This window comes from Sebastes fasciatus, chromosome 6 (assembly GCF_043250625.1).
Source record: "Sebastes fasciatus isolate fSebFas1 chromosome 6, fSebFas1.pri, whole genome shotgun sequence".
Lineage (NCBI taxonomy): Eukaryota > Metazoa > Chordata > Actinopteri > Perciformes > Sebastidae > Sebastes > Sebastes fasciatus.
The window spans coordinates 36,721,145-36,745,165 of record NC_133800.1 but is presented as its reverse complement, the minus strand read 5'-3'; the positions used below and the strand labels follow the sequence as shown (position 1 = coordinate 36,745,165).

General features: G+C 40.5%; 2 protein-coding genes and 1 pseudogene across 3 annotated transcripts; 1 reads left to right on the top strand and 2 right to left on the bottom strand.

Moving 5' to 3' along the window:
* Nucleotides 1-377: 377 nt before the first annotated feature.
* On the bottom strand, nucleotides 378-4,308 carry LOC141770010 (GTPase IMAP family member 8-like; annotated as a pseudogene).
* A 1,520-nt stretch (nucleotides 4,309-5,828) lies between these two features.
* Nucleotides 5,829-10,819, bottom strand: LOC141770021 (GTPase IMAP family member 2-like). The gene is made up of 4 exons (XM_074639607.1): nucleotides 10,229-10,819; nucleotides 10,072-10,127; nucleotides 6,772-6,831; nucleotides 5,829-6,529 (listed from the first exon to the last, which is right to left on the bottom strand). The coding sequence occupies exons 2-4, from the start codon at nucleotides 10,088-10,090 to the stop codon at nucleotides 5,844-5,846; spliced, it is 765 nt and encodes a 254-aa protein (XP_074495708.1). The 5' UTR covers nucleotides 10,091-10,127; nucleotides 10,229-10,819; the 3' UTR covers nucleotides 5,829-5,843.
* Nucleotides 10,820-13,135: 2,316 nt separating this feature from the next.
* On the top strand, nucleotides 13,136-23,370 carry LOC141770019 (uncharacterized). 2 transcript variants are annotated; one of them, XM_074639605.1, is made up of 4 exons: nucleotides 13,136-13,215; nucleotides 14,431-14,567; nucleotides 19,861-20,722; nucleotides 21,822-23,370. In XM_074639605.1, the coding sequence occupies exons 3-4, from the start codon at nucleotides 20,010-20,012 to the stop codon at nucleotides 22,069-22,071; spliced, it is 963 nt and encodes a 320-aa protein (XP_074495706.1). In that variant the 5' UTR covers nucleotides 13,136-13,215; nucleotides 14,431-14,567; nucleotides 19,861-20,009; the 3' UTR covers nucleotides 22,072-23,370. The 2 variants fall into 2 exon arrangements, with proteins under 2 accessions (XP_074495706.1, XP_074495705.1); XM_074639604.1 differs by lacking the exon at nucleotides 13,136-13,215 and having other exon boundaries at nucleotides 14,365-14,567.
* The last annotated feature ends 651 nt before the right edge of the window (nucleotides 23,371-24,021 follow it).

The following is a 24,021-nucleotide window of genomic DNA, read 5'->3' as shown; positions in this document are numbered from 1 at the left end:
ACAGCAAAAAGTCAAAAGATTCTCAACAAAACAATAAAGAAGAAAACAATAAAACATATAATACACATTTTCTACAGACTGAAAAGGTGTAGGCTGAGATGGCAGCTCATTGTGACGACCCTTTTTTAAACATGCTCAACTTATTTGTGGTGAAAAGATAAAAATAAACAAAAACAACAGAAAACACTATTTCAACCATATAATGCTGACTTTTTTTACCAAGCTTTACAGAAAACCCACTGAAACAGAGAAGACATTGAATGTTGAGTTATTTAGCTTTTAAAATCCTGATTTAGGATCACTAGACAGACATGACTGAAATCAACATTATATCATTTAAAGAGTCCAACTCAGTGATACAGAAATCTCTCTTAAAAAGTCTGAACAGCAAAGCTGTAATTGTGTCCAAACACCATTTGGAGGTGGTTTGAAATGTGATTCCAATCTGATTTCTACAGATGCGTCTCAGTCCGAAGGCTCAAATCAAATTTCAAAGTTTCTTTTGTGAGACTCGCAACGCGCCACACAGCAATGACGTCAAATCCAGAGCAGAGTCCATGCTGCTACTAGCAGAGGGCTATAGAGGACAACATGGAGGAGAACAACAGTCTGTGGACAGATGCTGAAATAAGTTCTACAACAACACAAACCACAACTTCAAACATCAGATATTATAGACATATTGTTCTCTAGAGAACACTAATTACAACGTTTTAGTTAACTAATACTATGTTCCTCTCTGGATAATTTTGTGGCTCAATATCTGATGTCACAGATTTGTGTTGAGCAAAAGCTGATTAATTCACGTTTCTTTTCTCCAGCACATTTCTTACTGTATGTCTTTTGTGAACTGTTACTCCAGCCTGGTGAACCAGGAGGTACAATTACAATCATAAATGTATGTACATGCAAATACACTAAATATCACAATTGATCACATGATTGTCCATAGTTAATCACGATTACTACAAGTGATTATCATAAAGTAATTTTCATTCACATATCTTAAGGTCAGAGGTCAAGGGACCCCTTTGAAAATGGTCATGCCAGTTTTTCCAAAATTAAGCACGTTTGGAGCGTTATTTAGCCTCCTTCACGTCAAGCTAGTATGTCATGGTTGGTTCCGATGGATTCATCAGGTTTTGTAGTTTCATATGATACCAGTATCCTCACTCTAGCTTTAAAACTGAGCCACTACAACCTCCGAAAGATCGATGGCTTAATGCGTTAAAGAAAATAGTGGCGTTAAAACAGAGTTGAGTTAACTATCGTGTTAACTTTGACAGCCCTAATATATAATGATTTTAGCACCTGACAGCTAATGAGGTGTATTTCCGTGGCCATGGTATGCATTGCAGTGTAGTCCACTGCAAAACATTACAGAGAAATCTATCCTTCTTTAAAGCTTTTGTTTACTCGGATCTAAAAAATGCTCGAATCCGTTCCCAATAGCTCTGGCTTGATGCTTCGGGTTCTTGTTTCACAAGTTCCGCTACCAAGTCCTTTATTTCTGTTTCATGTGTTTCCTTTAGATCTTCCTTTTTTTCAGGTTCCACTTTCTTCAATTCTTCTTCCTGTTTTTTCAGTAAGTCATTCATTTTTCCCCAATTCTTTTCCTTTTTGGTCACACATTCCTTCATTTTGTCTGAAAGTGCCTTCAAGATGTCATATTTCTTATCTTTGTCTTTCATTTGTTTCTCATGCTCTTCCTTCTGAGCTGCAGATTCCTCAGATACCTTGGTGTACTTCACTGTGAAATCATTTAACTTTTGAGCTTTCTTTGTGGCTTCATCTTCATATGTTTTCTCCAGATTCTCAATTTCTTTCCTATGATCCTCCTCGATGTCTTTTTTCTCTTTTTCTTCTTGTTCCCTTCTGATTCGGTCCTTTTCGTTTCTTTTCTTTTCATATGTTTCTCTTTCATGTTTGAATTCTTCTTCGAGCTTTCTTAATCTTGTTTGCTCCTCTTGTTGTCTCTGGTCATCTTCTTGACGTTGTTTGTCCCACAATTCTTTTTCTTTTTTCTCCTGGTTCGTTCGTTCTTGTCTCATCTGTTCTCTGGTCTCTTCCAGCTTTCTGTCAATGGTTTCCTTTGATTCTGACTCCGATCTTATTTTTTGCTCTGAATGTTCAAGTTTTTGTTTCCACTCCTGTTGTTGCTTTTCTTCTCGTTGTTTTCTCTTCTTGTCCTCTTCTTCTCTCATTTCCTGTTCTCTCTTTCTCTTCTCACGTTCCTTCAAGTTGTTTTTCTCTCTGTTTTCTCTCCTTTTCAGTTTTTGCTCTCTGTTCTTCTATACTTCTTTTCATTGCTTGCATTTCTTCATCGTGTTTTCTTCCAAGTTCCTCCCTCTCTCTCTCCATCTCTTCGTCCTTCTCCTTCAGGATCCTCTCCACTTCCTTCTTTATAGCTGCCTCGGCCTCTTGCAGCATCTCATTGGTGTAGCAGCTTCCTCCATTTGTCTTCACCATGGTGTCAATCTTGGTTATCAGTTCACTGACTTGTGTGTGGTTTTGTTTATCATAGTTATTGAACACATGGTATCTTCCTCCACAGCCAGCAATCAGCCTCTTAAAGGAATCATCACATTTCTTTTCAATGTATTCATCAATTGACCGCTCCTCATCCTCCAGGTTATCTCCATGTGTGAAAAGAATGATGGTGAACTTTTCTGAATTTGCCCCAAAGCCTTCCTTGATGAGTTTTAATGTCTCCTTCTCTTCTTGTGTGAGTCTGCCAATTTGTAACACCAACAGGAAGACATGTGGTCCTGGAGCCAGAAGACTGATGCACTTTAACATCTCCTCTTGAACCTCTTCATGGGTCAAGGTTGTGTCAAACAGACCAGGAGTGTCGACCACAACAACAGGACGACCGTTCACTTCAGTCTGTTCTTTCTGACAAAGTTTGGTGACTGATCTTTGGCTTGATTCAGCTACAAATGCCTTTCTTCCTAGAATGGTGTTTCCTGTAGAGCTCTTTCCACAGCCAGTCTTCCCTATCAGCACAATCCTGAGACACTCTGGGCTCTGCTTCTCATCATCACCTGTGAAATAATAAGGTCTTGAGTTACTTAAAATATTCAGTTACTACAGTTTACTGTCGGCCCAAGACTGTGATGTAGAACATGGTTTAGGACAAAGAAAAACATTTAAATTCAAATTACTTACAGGTTATCTCATTCTTCTTTATCAGCCTCTCAAGTTCCCCTTGTTGCATGTTGATGTGTTTCTCTTGTTGTAAGAGCTTATCCATTTGTGCACGAGCAAATGTTTCAGTTGTATAGCAGTATCTTCCTCCACAGCTCTGACAGAGCTCCTGGATCTCCTTGTTTTCCTTCAGGAAGTTAACAACAGCTGGAGCTGTAGGATCTGACTCCACAGTGAACAGAATCATGGTGAAGTCATTGACTGGAGAGCTGAATGTGTTCTGGATGGTCTTTAACTCTCCCTTGTCTTCATCAGTGAGGGGACCCACAGGTAGGACCAGGATGAAGGCATGGACGCCCTCAGGATCACAGAGGGAGATACACCTGATTGATTCCTCCATCACTTCCTCCTGAGGTTTTCCATACAAGGCAGGAAGCTCCACCAGAGAAACCCGACGTCCACACACCTCTCCCTGATGTTTAACACACTCTGATGAGCTGGAGACTGGATGAAGCTCTGTCTGACCTAAAATGGCCTTGGCTGCTGAAGTCTTCCCTGCTCCTCTCCTCCCACACAGAACCAGGTTTACAGCTGGTTTCATGTGTCCAGACTTTAGTCTGATGTTCTCTTCAGTGAAGGTGAGGAAGGTTCCTTTGTTTTCATGCACAATGTTTTCAATCCTCTCCATTAACAGTCTGTGGTTCATTTTGACCATGCTGCAGTGTCTTCCTCCACAGTCTTTAAGGAGCTGACGAACAGAGAAACTTGTTTCACCCCCCTCATGTGTCATGATGACCAGTGAGTGTTTAAACGCATCTTGACCAAACAAACTCAGGATGAACTTCAGTGTTTGTCTGTTCTTCTCTGTGAACTCAGAAGGCTTCACTAACAGCAGGAGGACATTTGGTCCAGGACGACAAAGACTGATGCACCTCTTCATCTCTTCTCTGACTGCTTCCACAGACAGACTGAAGATGTTTGGAGTTTTCACCACTGTTAGAGGATTTCCTCTCCACCGTCCACGGGTGGCCTTACAATGCTTTGGTTCGGTTATTCTAAAGGGTTGAGGCATAATTTTTTTCTCAGCAATGAAGTTGCACAGTGTTGTCTTTTTGTCCTCAGTTTTTCCGAACATCACAATCCTGAGTTGACATGCTATGAAATAACAAAGATAAAACAAAAAAAAAAAAGTTATAAGATGATTCCAATGAGCACATTCTCATCACTCGTCAATTCATCACATTTGCAATTCATCATTAATTTAAGTATATGAACCATAGTTTTCCATGGTACAAATACTTAAATTAGCATACCTGTCTGGTATAGTTTGCTCATTATATGTGTTTTTATGTAAGCAACATTATTGCCACCTCACTTGGTGCAATTATCCGCTCCCATGGTTTCTCATACCACTGCTATGCGGACGATACCCAACTCTTTCTATCATTCCCGCCAGATGACATTACAGTCTCGGCACGGATCTCACTGATATCTCTAAATAGATGAAAGAACGCCACCTTCAACTCAACCTATCTGAGCCTGAGCTCCTTGTCATCCCAGCCAGTCCATCTATACAATCACAGATCAATATCCAGCTTGGACCAACTAAACTCATACCCACAAAGTCTGCCTGGAATCTGGGTGTCATGATTGACGACCAGCTAACCTTTAAGGTTCTCGTGGCCTCAATTGCTCGGTCGTGTCGATTTTCCCTGTACAACATCAGAAAGATCAGACCTTACCTGTCAGAGCATGCAAAACAACTCCTGGTACAGGCTCTTGTAATATCACGCATTGACCTCCCTGCATGCACATTCAAACCTCTGCAGATGATCCAGAATACAGCAGCGCGACTGGTCTTCAACCAACCCAAAACAGCACACGTCACTCCTCTGTTCATATCCGTCCACTGGCTCCCAGTTGCCGCTCACATCAAATTCAAAACCCTGTTGCTCGCTCTTACCTGAACTCCGTCATCCAGGTCTACACTCCCTCCCGCCTACCTGAACTCCCTCATCCAGGTCTACACTCCCTCCCTCCTACCTGAACTCCCTCATCCAGGTCTACACTCCCTCCCTCCTACCTGAACTCCCTCATCCAGGTCTACACTCCCTCCCTCCTACCTGAACTCCCTCATCCAGGTCTACATTTCCTCCCTTCCACCTGAACTCCCTCATCCAGGTCTACACCCCCTCCCTCCTACCTGAACTCCCTCATCCAGGTCTACACTCCCTCCATCCTACCTGAACTCCCTCATCCAGGTCTACATTTCCTCCCTTCTACCTGAACTCCCTCATCCAGGTCTACACTCCCTCCCTCCTACCTGAACTCCCTCATCCAGGTCTACACTCCCTCCCTCCTACCTGAACTCCCTCATCCAGGTTTACACTCCCTCCCTCCTACTTGAACTCCCTCATCCAGGTCTACACTCCCTCCCTCCTACCTGAACTCCCTCATCCAGGTCTACACTCCCTCCCTCCTACTTGAACTCCCTCATCCAGGTCTACACTCCCTCCTGCCCACTACGATCTGCCAATGAAAGGCGCCTGGTACTCCCATCACAACAGGTGCCTAAGTCGTTACATGTGATTTACTTACCCTGGTGGGACGGGGTATATTCTCTGGGAACTTCCACCTCTGTAAAAGAAACAGTCATGTCAAGTACAGCAGTATGATTCTACAGTCATTTGTGGTAATTATAAAGTTCTCACTAACTGAATAACTATCCTGCACTTACCAACAGCTTTTGGTGGATTGACTTTAAAACGGACTCTTTCTGCCCGTTTCAGGCTTTCCTGATCATGAGCCATAGCTGGTGCTGCATCTTCAAATCCTTCATAGATCAGATGACCTCCATTTTTATTCTTTACAGTTTGACCCAAGCGTGTTAACAGCTCTGGAAGTTCAAGGTTCTCCTGCTTCAAGTATCTGTTTCTACACATACTTATCATGTCTTTTAAGGGCTGGTCTGGTACATCTTTGCTCATGATAGCTGATCTCTTCTCTCTGGGTGTTGATATCAGAACCAGTGAATGATCAAATGATTGATCACTGAAGTTTTGAAGGATTGATTGTAGTCTCAGTTTGTGTTCCTCAGTGAAGTCTTCAGGTTTTAGAACCAGCAGGAACACATGAGGTCCAGGAGCAGAGAGACTCACACAGTATTTTACATGTTTTGTCAGTTGTTCTGAGGCGATGTCAGGAAGCAGCAGATCTGGAGTGTTGATGAGAACTATTTTTTTCTCCTTCAACTGTCCTCTGACTCTCAGACAGCAGTCTGGTTCTTTCTCAGTGTCGAACTTATTCTCTCCCAGTATGAAGTTCCCCACTGAACTCCTCTCAGACCAGCTGTTCCCCAGCAGAACAACCCTCAGCTCAGACACTGGAATGAAAACACTGAATTAGAAAAACCTTCTCAGTGTAGACTTTGTCTTAAATTAATACAATAAAACAGAATTCATAACCAATGAAGAAGTCACAGCTTTTTTAAGGTGGACTTGTGAATGTGTCATCTGTTATCATCAAGAAACTTTCACATTCCCCAGTGACCCACACCTGCAAACACTGTAAATCTAGATGTTAATATACTGAAGAATAATTCTGACTCAGTGCAGTTTAACTCACTGTTAGGTGGCAGACTATGGATGCTGCTGCGCCGCTTCACAGATGGCCGATCATCTGACACTATAAGGATACAGAACATTGATTCATTAACATACAATCTTTAATTAAAAGGTACACTGTTTCTGGAAGAACACATTGCTGTTGATTAGTTTTTTTATTTTTATGTGTTTTTACTTGGTAGAAATTGAGCAAATATGGTGAAAAAAAGTTCTTTTTATAGAACGGTCACTATATCCTGACAGTAGTGCATGAGACAGGTAATCTGAAAAATATCATGTCTGGAGAGACAGAGACAGGTGATCAGAGAGAGGAGAGGACGGGAGATGGAGAGACAGAGACAGGTGATCAGAGAGAGGAGAGGACGGGAGATGGAGAGACAGAGACAGGTGATCAGAGAGAGGAGAGGACGGGAGATGGAGAGACAGAGACAGGTGATCAGAGAGAGGAGAGGATGGGAGATGGAGAGACAGAGACAGGTGATCAGAGAGAGGAGAGGACAGGAGATGGAGAGACAGTCAGATGGACTCAGTGCCTGTCGGAGGACTCTTTCAGTGCCACTAGCCAGCGCTGCAGTAACGTTACTGATCTCCGTTTCAGCGTCAGTTTATGAAATGGACTGTTTTGTTCTTGGTTTTAACATTATAAAACTCATCTTTACATCCAGGAACAATTCAATAGTGTCCCCTCTTTTGTTTTCTTCTGTCCTGTGTCTCCTCAGTCTCCGTCTTTCACTGTCTCTACCGTTGTATCTGTGTAACTCAGCCGAGCTAACCAACCTGGTGACGTCACAGACTAGAGTACTGAAACATGGCGGCGCTCTTGCCACCAAAGCTGCAGGACAGATGAAACAAAGCTCCTTTTTTCTTTTAAATGCTGACATTTGTCATATTTGTTATATAATAGTTCATTAGAGTGGAAATCCATTTAGTAAACCAGCTTAACTTGGTTGAACGCTTCACTTCCACTTTAAGGGGCTGATCTGTAACTGTAAGGATACAGAAATATACACATTTATTCATTCCTTAATTCTTTCTTCCTCATGTAATCTGATGGACATGCTTGGGACACTAACAACGGCACCATTCAAATGTGCAATTGTGGGTTTTTGCATTAAGAACTGTGATTTACCACTTCTCCTCATCTATGTTTCCACCTTGATCATACTGATCTTAGGATACATTATTGGTCTGAGATTTAGAGGCAGAAGCTTCAAGTTTGTGGCAAAACCATCTGGTTAAACTATGTTGGATTTATTATGTACAAAAGTGCTTACAATGACCTGCAATAACCTGACTGTTGGATTTGTTATGAATAGAGTGATTGTGAGGAAAGGGAGTAGGCAGGTGCTGTTCTTGTTGCAAGGTCAAGAAGAGGAAGGAGTCAGAAGGAGATAACAAAGAAGAATACGCAGCAAAAATATCACGTGTCATAATCTCATGAATATTAATATTGTGTAAACCATGAATAGACTGGATCAGGGATAGCTCGGGGTTCAGACTTCACGAACTGACCCATGCACTGTATGTTGTCAGGGACATGTTGATTGGACCCAGATATCTGTAAACTCTTTTATTTTACTTATGCAACATTGATTGTTCGGAATAAATTGTATTATTATGCTTTAACCCGTCTGTTTGGAAAATCTCTTTGTCACACAAGATTAACCAGCACGTAACTGGGCCTTGACCTCTCGGAGGTAGAAGGCCAGTTCCTTCAACTACTTGAGTGTTTTTTTACTTATTAGTATTAATCTATATGTTATCATTTATATATTCAATGTTTTTGACTCACAGTCAGGTCGGATGATGTCAGGGCTGCTTCTGCGCTTCGGGTTATTTACATCATCATCAACTAAAAAAACCCAGAAAAAGTCAAGTCAAGCCTACATTAACTGGGGAAAAAAGTTCAGAAACTTGTGTTTGGTGGATTATTTCTCTGTTGTTACAATGCTAATTGGCATTGTATTTTACATCGTTAGAAAGCGAGGTAACTTCAGGGTTTAACCCTTTAGGGTTTTCCGTCCTACGAAGGTGGTTCACTTCTTACCGGGGTAGATCGCCATGGTAACTGATGCTGAACAGCTAACCTGCTCCAGAGCAGGTTATGTTCCAGATAAGAGATCAACTCGTATAAAAGCACCGCCTGCTGACCAATCAGAGCTCGGTGCGGGGATTGTGTGGTAATATTACACACATATGAAGAAGTTTAAGTCATAATCCAGCTAAAGACAACACAGTTTAAACTGAAAAATGCAGGAAGAACAGCTGGATTTATGCTGTGGGTGTTTACCGCTTTGAATTATGTTTTTATATGTATTTTTTTACTTGCTGCAAAGTCCGTTTCACACCGCCGGAAACGAGGACGCAGCTGAGAGAAGGCTGAAATAGTCATACACGCCTCATATTTAATAATGGGCATAATGAGGTGTAATCCACCCATTCTTTACATTTCTAAAAGCTATTTATATCTAGACGGCTATATCCAACTTTTGAGTATTCCAATAAATTAATAATTCTGTTAATTTATGCATTCACACATCGGGAGTTTTTTCTTTCACCAGCTGTTCTTCCTGCATTTGGCAGCTTCAACTGTGTTACTTTTAGTCTGGATTATGTGTTTAACTTCTTTGTATTTGTCTAATATAGTTCCCTTTTCCTTTGTAAAATGTGCCGCTCTGCCTGTCTGTCTGCCTGTCTGTGGACTTGTCCATGTCTGTGATTGGTCAGTAGACTTGTCCATGTCTGTGATTGGTCAGATGCTGCAAACACCTCCCCGTTCATGTGAACGCGCTCACAGCCAGACTGAGAAACCCTGAGTTGATTTACCGAGTTGATAACCAGCTTCGTAGGACCGCTCAGCAGGATCTCGGTTGTTAGGGTTAGTTAAACCAGATAACGAGAAGATACCCTGGGTATGTTGAACTCACTTCGTAGTACAGGCCTCTGTCTGTGTCACTGCCTGTGATGATGTCGCATCCCGGGAACGAGCAAGATGCACGGCGAGCTATATTGTATGTCATTTCCAGTAAATATCACAATATAAAACGTGTTTTCTGTTTAAAAGTAGGCTACAAACGTAGGAAGATAGCACGTACTAATAACCCATCTTTGAAGTGGTTACGTCTCCAGTCTGATCTGGAGCTCACAGCTGATCTGTACGTGGTTTATTTACATGACGTAACAGAAGTGCATAGTTAACGTCTTCAGTGTGGACAGAGAGCCAGTTAGGACACGGTGTAACATGTGGACAGTGAGAGAAGACAGTGTGTTATCCACACTAATAAAGTCTGACTGGACTCACCAGGTGATGCAGTCGCCATGATGTCACTCTGCTGGAAACATCAGAGAAGAATTCACCTGGAAGGAAGAATACAAATAATGTAGCTTCTCTTATTTACTGACACTCAGACAGCCATAGTTCACTAATGAAGGAGTTTGGACAAACAATGAAGACTTACTTGTGTCAGTGTTGCTGTCTGCTGAAGTCAAAGAGCTCTGCGTCACCAACAGTCCTGTATAACATGTCAACATCATCACAATCACCAGACAAGAATAAAAACATCAACATACAGTTTATAGTTTAAGATGAAAACCGTCATGGTGGACAGTTTGATTTCATTTGGTTGCTCTTGAATATATTCTATTATTAAGAACAAAAGGGTATAAAAGGAACCACAACACACACATGCACAAATATACAGTGTTGTAAAACCATTCTAAGATAAATATCATCATATAAAACATATTTAAACATCGATTCATTCCTTATCTGTGTTCTCTACTGACAAAACTATCAGTAGCTGCAACCTTCAGTCATTCATACAAGTTATGTAGAACTACTTCGTTCCTCAAACCTGTTTATGCACCCTCATGTTGGTGTGATCTACAGAGACACTTTAAATTACATTCTTTTATAAGCATGGGAGGTTTTAAAAACAGGATTAAGGCCTATTTGAAAATGTAGCTACGTGTCCTGTTACTGAACAGGCTCATGGAACACGGTCCAATGTCAGTTCCGTGTGACTACCGGTACAAACATTTACTGTAAACTGCTCAAACTGACATTTAATTTATTCTACTTTATTGTCATACAGACGTCAACAACATAAAGTAAATAGATTTTATTTGGATCAAATATACCCTTGTGTAGTCTAGAAAACGGTAGATATGTTCATTAGATTGTAAATTGCTGTGTGTGTCTGTGTGTGCAGACACACGTTACCATGATGTTACCATCGGCAGAGCATTTTGGCAAATTTTTCTAGGGCGCTACCCACATAATCAGCTGTGCTGCTCATCCCACAAATGCATGATCCTTACAAGTTGGACATCATTGTAAAGGTAAATAAACAAGCTTTCCAACCATGTAAAATACAATGACCATTAGCATTGTAACAACAGAGAAATAATCCACCAAACACAAGTTTCCGAACTTTTTCCCCCCAGTTTATATATATATATATGTATATATATATATACATATATATATATATATATATATATATTTTAACCCTTAGACCCTAACATAAAAGAAAGTAGTGGACATGAGTAAACCTTACGTTCCACTTACTTTTCTGAATTAGAATTCAGCCAACAGCCTACAATCCATGTAGATTTAATGAGAACTGTTTTCAGCTTTTATTGGCCAAAAAGGCAGAATAGCTAGAATTTTAACAGTTAAATAATAATGTGGCCCACCAATGCAATCTGGCTAATTGGCAGAAAATGGATGGATAGATAGATAATGTCCAAAACCTGTAGCTACAATCTAAAATGTAAACAAGATTTATTTTTGTCAAATAGACAAGGCCTGTACAGACATTTAATTTTCCACGAGTTCATAATTGAAATATAATTTAACAAAATTGTAGTGTTCTCAAAGGCATTTCACACAAAAACCTAATTATCTAATTCTGCAGCACTATTGTATGTAAAAAACACACAGGGTTTATAGACTTCATAGCACTGAATATAAAGTTATTAAATATATATTTGGATATAATCATTAAATATGAGGCTGAGTGCGCTTTAAAAAGCATTTGATCTTAACAATCTTCCCTGAATAAAAACGTGTTATATGGTAGCTTGTACTCTTATTCGTAATAGTAGTAATAGTGGTGATAGTGGTAAAAAGTTAATGTGTTATCAATGGTGGTAAAACTTGCAGTTGTAATCTTTGTTTTTTATAGCTGTTGTAATATTTATCAAAAGATGATTTAACTTCCTTGTTCACCTTCAGTCTGAACTTCAGACTCTACAGTAATTTATGCATTTATTACACTAATAAAAGCATCAATATATTTCTCAGTATCAGCACACATTAGTTACTGTCGCAAACTTTATAGCATTAGGCTTGATCTTTTTAGAATTCACCAAAACTTCAAAGCAATTTATTCAAACAATTCATTTCCATGTCATTACTTACCTGAGGTGGCTGTTGCAGTTATCGTGATTGACAGTCTCCCATAATGGATTTTTGAAAGTATACTGCAAGAAAGAATATATTCTTTTCAGCTCAGTTGATGTGTATTGGAATGAAACTCCAACAATAAACCATAAACAAGCCTGCCAGAACAAGAATATGCAAAACAGAAATGTTCAAGGTAGGGTTGTCAATCGATTCAAATATTTAATTGTTATTAATTGCATGATTGTCCATGATTAATTTCAAATTAATCAAATTTTGTATCTGTTCAAAATATACCTTAAAAGGGATATTTGTCAAATATTTCATACTCTTATCAACATGGGAGTGGGCAAATATGCTGCTTTATGCAAATGTATGTATATATTTATTATTGTAAATAATTTAACAACACAAAACAATGACAAATATTGTCCAGAAACCCTCACAGGTACTGCATTTAGCATAAAAAAATATGCTCATAATCATAACATGGCAAACTCAAGCCCAACAGGCAACAGGCTAACTTTAAAACTGAACCTGGTACAACCTATGGAAGATCGATTGCGTTAAAGAAATTAGTGGCATTAAAACTAATTTGTGTTAACGCGTTATTATCATATTAACTTTGACAGCCCTAGTTTCAAACGATTACATAGTTTGTTAAAAAAATAAAAATCCACTGTAATATGTAGTATATTTATGGCACATTTCTGCTCAACAGAATTCTACTGAAATTACATGAACGGCTAGCTACTTAGCTAACTTAGTAACTAGCTAAAATTAGCTTAATTGACATTTAGCTAACATACATTTTTGGTGTACCAGCTGATGTAAACCAGTTTTAGGTGTTTAATTAACCATTAGGCAACAGCTGTAGCAATAATAAGATTTTAACAAACACTTAAAGACTGGAAAAATACAGAAAACAACAATAGTTAGTTAGCTTCATTAACTCACTGGTTGGTGTGACTTCACTGTCCAGACTGTCCAGGTAGAACTCTTCTGGTTCAGCTCGTTAATCAGCATCACTTTCTTCAGGTGTGTTAATCTTCAGGTACAGCTAGGAACGTACCTGGTCAACAGGTGATTTGACTAACCTGTTTCCTTGTTTTTATTCAGCTATTCAAATAGAGTCAAACTATCACACAGCTAGCTAACTTCTAGCTCGGTAATTAACCTCTAGCTAACTTGAATTTGAGGTGGACAACGTTTCTCCGAGGTAGTTAGCTCCTAAGTTTTAGCTAGCTAACTTCTAGGAAACCTCTAGCTGGCTTAGCTAACTTAGCTAGCTGGGTAGCTACATTAGCTTAATTGACATTTAGCTAACATATATTTTTGGTGTACCAGCTGACCAGTTTCAGGTGTTTAATTAACCATTAGGTAACAGTTAAATAATAATATTTTAACAAACACTTAAAGACTGGAAAAATAAAGAAAACAATAGTTAGTTAGCTTAATGAACTCACTGGTTGGTGGGCCTTCAACGTCCAGACTGTCTGTCTTCAGCATCTTAATCTTCAGGTACAGTCAGGTACCTGGCCAACAGGTGATTGACTTACCTGTTTCCTTGTTTTTATTCAGCTATTCAAATAGAGTCAAACTATCACACGGCGGAGAGGAGAAGACGTTTAATCTAAGAGACGACCACAGAACTTCCACCCTTTATTATTTGTGTTATTAAATAGCGCTCTAACTGTTAATATGATGACCAGCTGACTTGTTCTTAAATATAATTTTGGGGTCCATTAAATGATTTGTTCTCCATCATCTTGGTAATATAAACAAACAGCCGTTAGCACAACCGTTAACGTTAGTTCACTGTCCATAGTACATTCATTTATCACATTTTATCTGCTGTATTCCAATAAAACTATATAATAGAAAAGATGAAGACATGATCATCCACTGTGAAAAACTTCCACTTAGCTATCTAAGTAAATATACATTGTTAGCTAGCTAGCTAACATTAGCTTAATTGACATTTAGCTAACATGTTTAGGTGTTTAATTAACCTTTAGACAACAGTTACATAATCATATTTTAACAAACACTTAAAGTCCAGAAAAATAAAGAATAGTTAGCTTATTTAACTTACTGGTTGGTGGAGCTTCACTGTCCAGGCTGTCCAGGTAGAACTCTTCTGGTTCAGCTCGTCAATCAGCATCACTTTCTTCAGGTGTGTTAATCTTCAGGTACAGCCAGGTACCTGGTCAACAGGTGATTTGACTTACCTGTTTCCTTGTTTTTATTCAGCTATTCAAATAGAGTCAAACTATCACACGGCGGAGAGAAGAAGAAGTTTAATGTAAGAGACTAACTCCAGGAGGGTCTGAGTGAGGAACCGGCCGGATGATGTGAGGCAGAGCGAGCTGACAGGACATCAATCACCGGTAAGAGCGGCGTTCTCTGCTTGCGCACCAAACTTCATTCATAAATCTCACCGTTTAGTTTTCTGTTGGCGTATAAAGACACACGTTGCAAAATCTCTTCTTTTTTTAATGTTTTACTAATCATGAGGATCTTAAGGTAAATTCGGCGTGGATGATTTGCCAACAAAGCACCGCTTAACGTCGACATAAAGCCAATCTGCATTGTAAACACTGCAGCTCGTTGCTTCCTTGCCTGAGTCCATCATGGTGTATCAGGCAAGAGTTTTAACAAAATAAGTTTTGCATGTGTGCCGAATTTAAAAGCTGTTCGTACTGACTTATTTTAACTGTTTTTATTAATCCGTTTTATGAGGCATTTTGCTATTGACGTTAATCGATTGTAAATTGCTAGATTTTTGCATGGAGTTTGGTGAGTGTTTTTTATTTTTTTTATTTGTACAATTAAATAGTTCCTTCTTTGAAAACACGAGCCTCAACCTATAACTGTAACCATATCAGTCAAACCTTACACTAATTAGCATTATTTGGCACCAGTTCAGAGATGTTTTCAAAATTGTTATAGGCATTTAGTGGAGGAAGGAAGTGACAACATGTGTAGAAAGCTCAATGTGTGGATTGTAGTTAAGTATAAGTTGCACTTTATTTGTATTTTAAGTGTTAAAACTGGACCTTTAATACATATATAGCAACCTTGTTTTGCAATTGTATGGTTAACAGATCTAACATGAGTTACTGAAAGGAGTTCAGCTGCTCTGTTGGTGATGTTCAGCTGGTTAATTTGCATGAGGATGCAAGACTTAATACCACACACAGGACCTGTTATGTGCAGCTAGTATTAAAAAGAATACTATAATAAGACCACATTTCTAACATCTTGTGTGGTATCTCCTGTTTGAGGTGTGACAGGAAGGAAGTAGTTGTAAAATCTCCAGGTATGCTGGTTTTGTGCAGCAAATTGGAAACTTGCAGATTAAATCTACTCTTAGTCGCCATATATTCCCTCAAACAAACATCAGATTATCAGACAGAATCTGTAGCGGTACAGGAGCAAAATATACTTTACATTTCATTAAATAGATCTGATGATCTGCTCCTTTTGTCCACCGAGATATAATGGACTTTATTGGTGTTGTCATGAATATTTATATCAGATCCATGGGAAGCCCTAAAACTAAACAGAATTACATGTTCCTTCCTAATTAGGTTATCTATAGTTGTAATAGCCAGGGTTTCAGGTGAGGATGCACCAACATATTGGAATATTGTAATCTTTAAAAAGTTATAGACTAAACATTATATTTTCTGACCGTACAAAACATAACTCATATGAGTATCTGCCTCAAAAAAATAGTTAATAACTGTAAATTCTGAATCAGATCCAATGTAATCATGCTAAGTTTTGACCGATATCTCAGCTTGGCTGTGCAAACTAGATTATGTTTCAATCTATGCCAGTTCTGACCCAATAAACTGGCAATTTTCCACAGTTTACAGTCCAAAAGCCACACAGAGAGTAGATGTATATCATGATTATCTAATTAAACAGCTCTGCAATCCGCTGTGAAGATGAAGATGTTGTGAGAGAGGTTGATTTAACTCTGGTATTTTACTTCAAAGATTGCAGTAGAGCTGATGTCTGTATGTTTCTGGTGATCCCTGCTGGGTGCTCTTCAGCGTCGGAGCATGAAGGCCAGCTTGTTTTGCATGTTATTTCCCTTTTTAAATAAAACGGACAATGCACACATCTATCCAGCTGACGCCAGTTAGACAGGAACATGAATCCAGTTGTTGCTCACTCGGGCACAGACCAGTTTTACCTAAACTTCTACACACAAACAGTCAGTTTAGCTGAAGCGTTGGAAGCGACTGCAGGTCTCCATAACTGTGGAGGTTCAGTAAGTACTTTCTGTCTTTGGGTTTATTTTAAATATAAATATGTATTGTGCATGATTTTATACATTTCTGCCCGGTAAGTTTGGTGTCTCTGCTTGAATTTTAAAATGATCTTATTGACAGAACTACATGAGGTTAAGAGCTCGTGGTGGGTCTGGCAGGTTTGGAGGTTTAGGTGGAACTGGTTTGATTTTAATATCCTGCAACAAGCAACATTTATTTTGGTAAAACTGCCAGTTATCTTTGCGTGATACACCGTGTTGGGCAGAATCAAGGAAGGAAGCAGTTGCAGTGTGTACATTTCCATTCGATTGCCTTTTTGTCGACATAAAGAGTTGATTTGTTGGAGCTGAATTTACCTTGAGATACTCTTGAATTGTGAAACATCTACAATATTAGATTTTACTACATGTGTGCCCTTTTATTTCACAGAAATACGTCAAGTTCTTATAAGACGCACACTTTTGATGTAACCTGCACAGTTAGAGTCTAACTGTGACGGTCAGACGCTGTCTAATGATGATGTCAGTGTTTAGATCCACTTGAGATTGGAGTTTAATGTTTGACCTGAAAAGCTGTTGTACTTTTTTATAACAGGAAGTTAAGAGTTCCCAACGCTGAGAGAAGAATAGAATTAATTAAATAATTGTGCAAGAAGTGGACGTTGTTAGAGCGGTTTTCTCTGAATCAGTCTGTGTGATGACAGTTAGTTAGTTCCTCCTGTGTTGGTGGTGGTTTAAGCTTGAACAGATGTTATTCTCACTATGGACGGGGTTCGGGGTTCAGGGTTGAGGTCGGACCAGTGCAGACCAGTCTTTATGGAGCTGTTTCGTGCACAGGAGGGGCATTGTCCTGTTAAAGCAGGAAATAGACAAAAAAGTGTTGACTGGCTGATAAACGTCTCAAATATCATTGTGTGCTGCAGCATTCAGATTTAATTTCCTTGTAACAGAGATCTGGAGATACGATACGTAACATGATACAGGGGAAATGATTCAATACATTGTGATACTGTAAGCAAGGTGATGTATTACGGTTTGTTTTTTTATTTCATTTTAGGAAAACTGTCATAGTATAAAGAACACACCAGAAATACACCATTTAAAAAAAGAACACATTTATACTGCATGCAAAAAAACTGCATGTGATTATCATAAAGTGGGCATGTCTGTAAAGGGGAGACTCGTGGGTACCCATAGAACCCATTTACATTCACTGATCTTTAGGTCAAAAATACTGGTATCATGTAAACCTGATGAATCCATCGGTACCAACCATGTCAGACTAGCTTGTCCTGAAGGAGGTTAAATAACGCTCCAAACTTTACGCTAAATTTTGGCGAGGTAAAACTGTCATGTCCATTTTCAAAGGGGTCCCTTGACCTCTGACCTCCAGATCAGTGAATGTAAATGGGTTCTATGGGTACCCACGAGTCTCCCCTTTACAGACATGCCCACTTTATGATAATCACATGCAGTTTGGGGCAAGTCATAGTCAAGTCAGCACACTGACACACTGACAGCTGTTGTTGCCTGTTGGGCTGCAGTTTGACATGTTATGATGTGAGCATATTGTTTTATGCTAAATGCAGTACCTGTGAGGGTTTCTGGATCAATATCTGTCATTGTTTTGTGTTGTTAACTGATTTACAATAATAAATATATACATACATTTACATAAAGCAGCATATTTTTCCACTCCCATGTTGATAAGAGGATTAAATACTTGACTAATCTCCCTTTAAAGGTCACCTATTATGCAAAATGCACTTTTCCATGTCTTTTAAACATCAATATCTGTCCCCAGTGTGTCTACAGGCCACCATAGTATCATAAAAGACCATCCTCTCTCTTTTTCTCCTCCTCCGTTTGTCTGGAAATGGGTGCAGAAAAAAAAATTGCTTTTTTTCCTTCTCTTCTGACGTCATTAGAGAAATGCAAGCCATGTAAGGGTTTCCTGGTCGAACCAGAGAGAACCTTCAGTAGCTGACCCCGGCCCACAGCGCGTCACTGTCTCTCCTCCTCAACCTAACTTGAGCAAAGTAGCTCCTACTGTTAGTCTGCAAGAACCAGCAGAACAGGCTTCATGTACTCCCATCATCTAAATATAACATGTTCTTTCACAAAGGCTTTATGTAATTACACTGTTTAAACAGATGATATTTATATATTACATATATTTGATGTCATGCATGTAGCAGAGTACAGGTAGTAAATAGTGACTGTAAGCAACACAACACATTTCTGTTTCACAGTCAAACTTTATTTGAGTTGACAGATGACAATATTAATTATTCACAGCATTTGTAATCATCTCACCTGTTAGTTAGTTATGTTAACATGGTACAGGAGAAAGTCTTCAGCTCTGGTAAACTATGGTAAGCTAAGCTCCGGTGGTCTGTAGTCATGGTAACACAGAGACAGCTACTACTGTAACTAATATACCATTACTCTGATCTTCCATACATTTATCTTTTAGCAGAAATAATGAACTGACTACTGTTTCACATCTTCTATTTTCCACCCTGATGGTCGCTGTGTTTACACACCGTGTCATAGCGGTAGCATGTAGCTAACCCGTTAGCATGTAGCTACATGCTAACGGGTTAGCTACATGCTACCGGGTTAGCTTTGTATCTCCATGTAAACAGAGCTATCTGCTTTCAGCTGTCTGCTCTCCTCTGGGATGATTCTGTCGGTCATTTCTCACAGATGGATCTGTAAAGACAGACGTAAAACAGAGTGTATGTTTACGGTTTACAGAGTTGATGCATGAGGTAAACACTGAGTTAACTAACAGAGATATAAACAGCATTATTTACCTGAGAGAACCCGTCAGGAAAACCTGGAATCTGGACCGCAGATGTTCATCATGTGTCGCCGATTTCTGATCAGATTCCTCCGGTAACGTGCGCTGGGTGAAGTTTCTGGTTTATAAACTTTAAAGTGGTTTATAAACTTTATTCTAGCTCCTCTCTCTCCAGAGCTTCTCCGGGAGGGAGGGGGAGGGTGACGCTGTGTTGTTGAGGACGTTTGATTGACAGACAACGCTGACCAATCAGAGCAGAGTGGGAGGAGACAGGCTGTGAATCAGTGGTTTTCAGACAGAGGCTGAATTAGGCTCTGAGGCAGGCAGACTCAGGCTGCAGTATGAGAAGAATAAAGGGTTTTTTGAACATTGCAGCATGTAAACATGTTCTAGTGCAACATTAAAATACATCTATGAACCTGGAAATGAGCATAATATGTGACCTTTAAGGTTCATTTAGAACACATAAAAAACGTGTGATTCAATATTTTAATCGATTGACAGTCCTTGCACAAATGTAGTAATCTTAAGCCCAACCAAAGAGTTAATCCTGTTGGTTTGTAGTGTATTCATGTTTTCTTTTCATCTATAGACCGAGTTGTGATCCGAGGACTGAGGCTGTACCAGGAGCATCTTCATCATTTCTTCATCATCCTCCATGTCTGCTGACCGCTGAAGGCTCAACATCCTCCACCTCTTCATCTCCTCGGAGCTTCACTCGTCTTCCTCCTCCATCCAGTCATGAATCCCTACAGAGACACAAGTCCACCTCCACATTCTTTTCCTGATCTTCATGATAGTTCCCATAATGCATCTCTGTCAGCCACCTTATCGTCTCCTCCAGTCATCCAGACGGGTCACAGCTCCGTGACGGTTCTGAGCCATAACTTCCCTCACTATCAGGCCTCCCCAGACCGCGATGGAGGTCAGAACCAGGGCCCGTCACCGTACTCGGACCGGTCCGCATCGCCGCTTACAGCCTCAGATCCAGGCTTCATCTTCAGATCCAGGCCTCAGTCCATCGTGGTTCCAGCCTCGTCTCCCACACCGAACCCTTACCCCGACCCCGCCACACCCCCCTCCTGCCAGGTCTCCGTCATCATCCCGTCCCCGGACCTCGGCCCGTCCCCTCTGGTGTCCCAGTGCTCCGAGGACTCCTGCCCAGACCTGGAGTGCTCCATCTGCTTCAGCCAGTTCAACAACGTCTTCCGCTGTCCCAAGATGCTTCAGTGCAAGCACACGTTCTGCCTGGAGTGCCTGGCGCGCATCAACGTCAAGTCGGCCGAGCCCAACGCCATCCAGTGCCCGCTGTGCCGCGGCCTCACGCCGCTGCCCGCCCTCGGGCTGCCCAGACTGGCCACCAACTCAGACATGCTGTCCTACCTGCCGGCCGCCATGCAGAGAGTCTACAGCATCCGCTTCCTCCGCAACAAAGGGAAGCTGCAGGTCAAAAGGTCTCAGAACACGCTTCCTATTCTTCTCATATTAATGAGTTTAACTCCTCCCAGTCTCAGGGTCATTAGTCTCTTCTCTTCTAAACTAAATTTACAATTAAATGAATGTTTTCTTCTCTTGCCGTGGTTCTTAAAGGGGACCTATGATGCTTTTTTAACCCTTTCCTTTATGCCCGGATCAGACTACAGGATATATCTGACGGTTCCGATGGTCACTATGTCAGATTAGACGATGGAGAGTCATAAATTCTTGTCGTGACTTGAAAATAGTTCACTGAAATGTGTTTCTGAAAACATTTGAAGCGAGAAATAAGCCATGCAGTTGATGAATCTGTCTTCATTTTAGACCAACAACGGTTAGTTTAAAAGTTTCTCGGGAGTTTCCAGAGTGGCGAGTCGCGTCGGGCGCCCCTGATTTGCATAAAGTAGCCGAGACCTCAACTTTATGCAATTTAGAAGCGGCAGATGTGGCGCCCCATCTCTCGAATCGCGCCGCCACGCTATCAGAATGCATTGCACGGCTGCTTACGTAGACAATGAATGGGAAGCGTGGAAAGAACGGAGGCCCATTAGGGCAGTATACATGCACGCTCAAATTGTCAATGTAGACGTGCAGCAGACGCTCAAACGCGGGAGCGAAGCCATCCCGATGCGCTCCTGAACTGCCTTGATTCAAGTCCCGCCTTTTCTTCTGTAACGTGGTGATGTCAACAAGGAACACATTTGCATAATACCTGCCTAACGGCTAGTTTGGCACTCCATCACTAAAAATTTAAAAATGTTCTAGTAGAAACCCAAAATACAAGTATGCACCTGAAACTAAGCATGACAGGTCCTCTTTAACTTTTCTGTCATGCTCCCCCTCCATTAACTTTTATCAACCTTTAATATTATATTTATATATATATATATATATATATATACGTATATATATATATATATATATATATACATATCATTTTTTTGGAGTTTAAAACGGGCAGAACATTTAATTTTTCTCAGAAAGAGACTTTTGAATATTTAAAAACAATAAAACGAGATGAAGCATAAAATCCGCAGCTTAATTTGATCAATAACGTTCTCTGTGTTCCTCATCAAGGTCATCTGAAGGTCACCGGCGGTGGGGTCAGAGGTCGATAACGTCAGTGAACCGCCGCTCTCTGGACGTGGGGCTTCCCAGCCCGCCTGACGGAAGTCGCGGTGAGGCGGGCGGCGTGGTCGGAGCCATGTTCAGACTGACGGGCCGGCCGGGTTGCCGAGCCTTCCTCCTGACCTCCGTGGTGATGATGATGGTGCTGTTGACGGGCATCATCATCTACCTCCTCACCTTCAACAATGATGACAGTTAGTGACATCACGTTACATCACATCCTGTCTTCTTCCTCCTTCTGCTTTTATTTCTCTGCTGGAAAAACTCATCCAACATTAAAATGCCTCCATTTCTTAATGAGCAATATCTGTCTGTGGTTAACAGATGATCCAGATGTGCAATAAAAAGCCATCGACACTCACACCTGAGCTGAGGAAGTGAGAATCAGTGGACTCTAATCTGCTTTATTATATTTAACTTGTGCCAAAAAGTTTGAAATAATCACTGAAAATACTTCCCACTTCTATTTTGTATGTGTTCATGGTCATCCTGTAACCACGGAGGTGAACCGCTATCTAGGAAACGTGAGAATCGGTGGACTTTAATCCGTTTTACAGTACGTATCTTGTGCCAAAAACAAGCTGTAAATAAATGATTAGCTGGAAATGAGAACATTCTGCTTAAAGTCACAAAATGGCAGTCGGGTGACGGAAAGCACCGGAAACGTGAGAAGCGGCGTACTTTAATCTTCCTCACAGCACTTTAAACTTCACTTACTCGCCTCCAGTTTCGGGGAAAACGCACACTATCATCACTTTTAAATGTCTTGAATTTCATGTTACAAAGAGGCGATCGGGTAATACGAGACGGCCGGTCTGAAGGTGGTTAGATGGCGGTGGAGATAAGGAGAGGAGACGCGTTGTAAGACTATAAAACAATAGACTGATAGCAGGTTTATTATATGAACAACAGGGCGAAGTCTCCCATCCAGCTGCATGGAACAGCTCAAATTAAACATCAAACTTTAGATTGCAGGGACATTTTGAGACTCTATTAAAACCTAATATATAAGAAACATAAACCTTCTTCATATTGTCTGTTTAGACTTCCAGCACTTTAAAAAGAAAAACCCAGTGACTGAATGTTTTGATGTTTTCTGTCTTTAAAAGTGTTGAAATGAGAGTGTATGTTTCCTCCCGTCGGCGCTGCAGCTCTTCACCGAACGCCGTCGACAGGAGTCATGCAAATAAAGCTGGGTTATAGTTAAAAGTCTGACGCAGAGAGACGACGATTTTCATATCTGCTGAAACATTAATATGATATGACGGCTGGAAGCAACAAAAATAAGGCTGCGGTTGAGAGGGAAAATATATTTTAATCTACTGTTTGTCTTCCTGTTTCTTGTATGTTGTGTGACTTTGTGTTTTAAACTCTGACCTGTTTTACTGTGAAATGTAAAATAAATCATTTTATATATTTATATAACTGTTTTAGCAAAGCTTGAACTATCACCATGTTGGCCTCGTGTTAAACTTTAATAAATTCCTGTTTGAATTAATGCACTTTGTGTGTTTTTATGAAGCAGAATAATCTTTTACAGTTGACCTGATCTCTTGAAATCTGTCCTCACTGTCACAGTCTCTCAAACTGTATAGAGTTTCTGTAGGTTTGTAAAGCTCAGCTAATGCTGGGTTTAGCACAGTTTTAGAGATTAAGTATAGTCAGGAGAGATTTTTAAAATATATTATAACTTTTTGCAGCCTAATGCTGGACAGGATTCACGACTGTCAGTCAACACAAAGAGTTAAACCGAAGTTGTTTAGTGTGCTGGAGTCTCCCTCTGCTGGTGGGAAACACACCTGTGCAGTGTTGACGGCCACAACGTCGACTATACACCGATCAGCCATAACATTCAGACCACTGACAGGAGAAGGGAATAACATTGATTATCTGGTTACCATGGCACCTGGCAGTGGGGGGCGTGGGGGTATATTAGACAGCAAGTGAACATTTTGAACTTTGTATTGGAAGCAGAATAAATGGGCCAGCGTAAGGATGTGAGTGACTGACGGGGGCCAGATAGTGCTGGCTAGACGACTGGGTCAGAGCATCTCCAGAACTGCAGCTCTTGTGGGATGTTCCCGGTCTGCAGTGGTCAGGACCTACCAAAAATGGTCCAAGGACGGAAAACCGGTGAACCGGCGAAAGG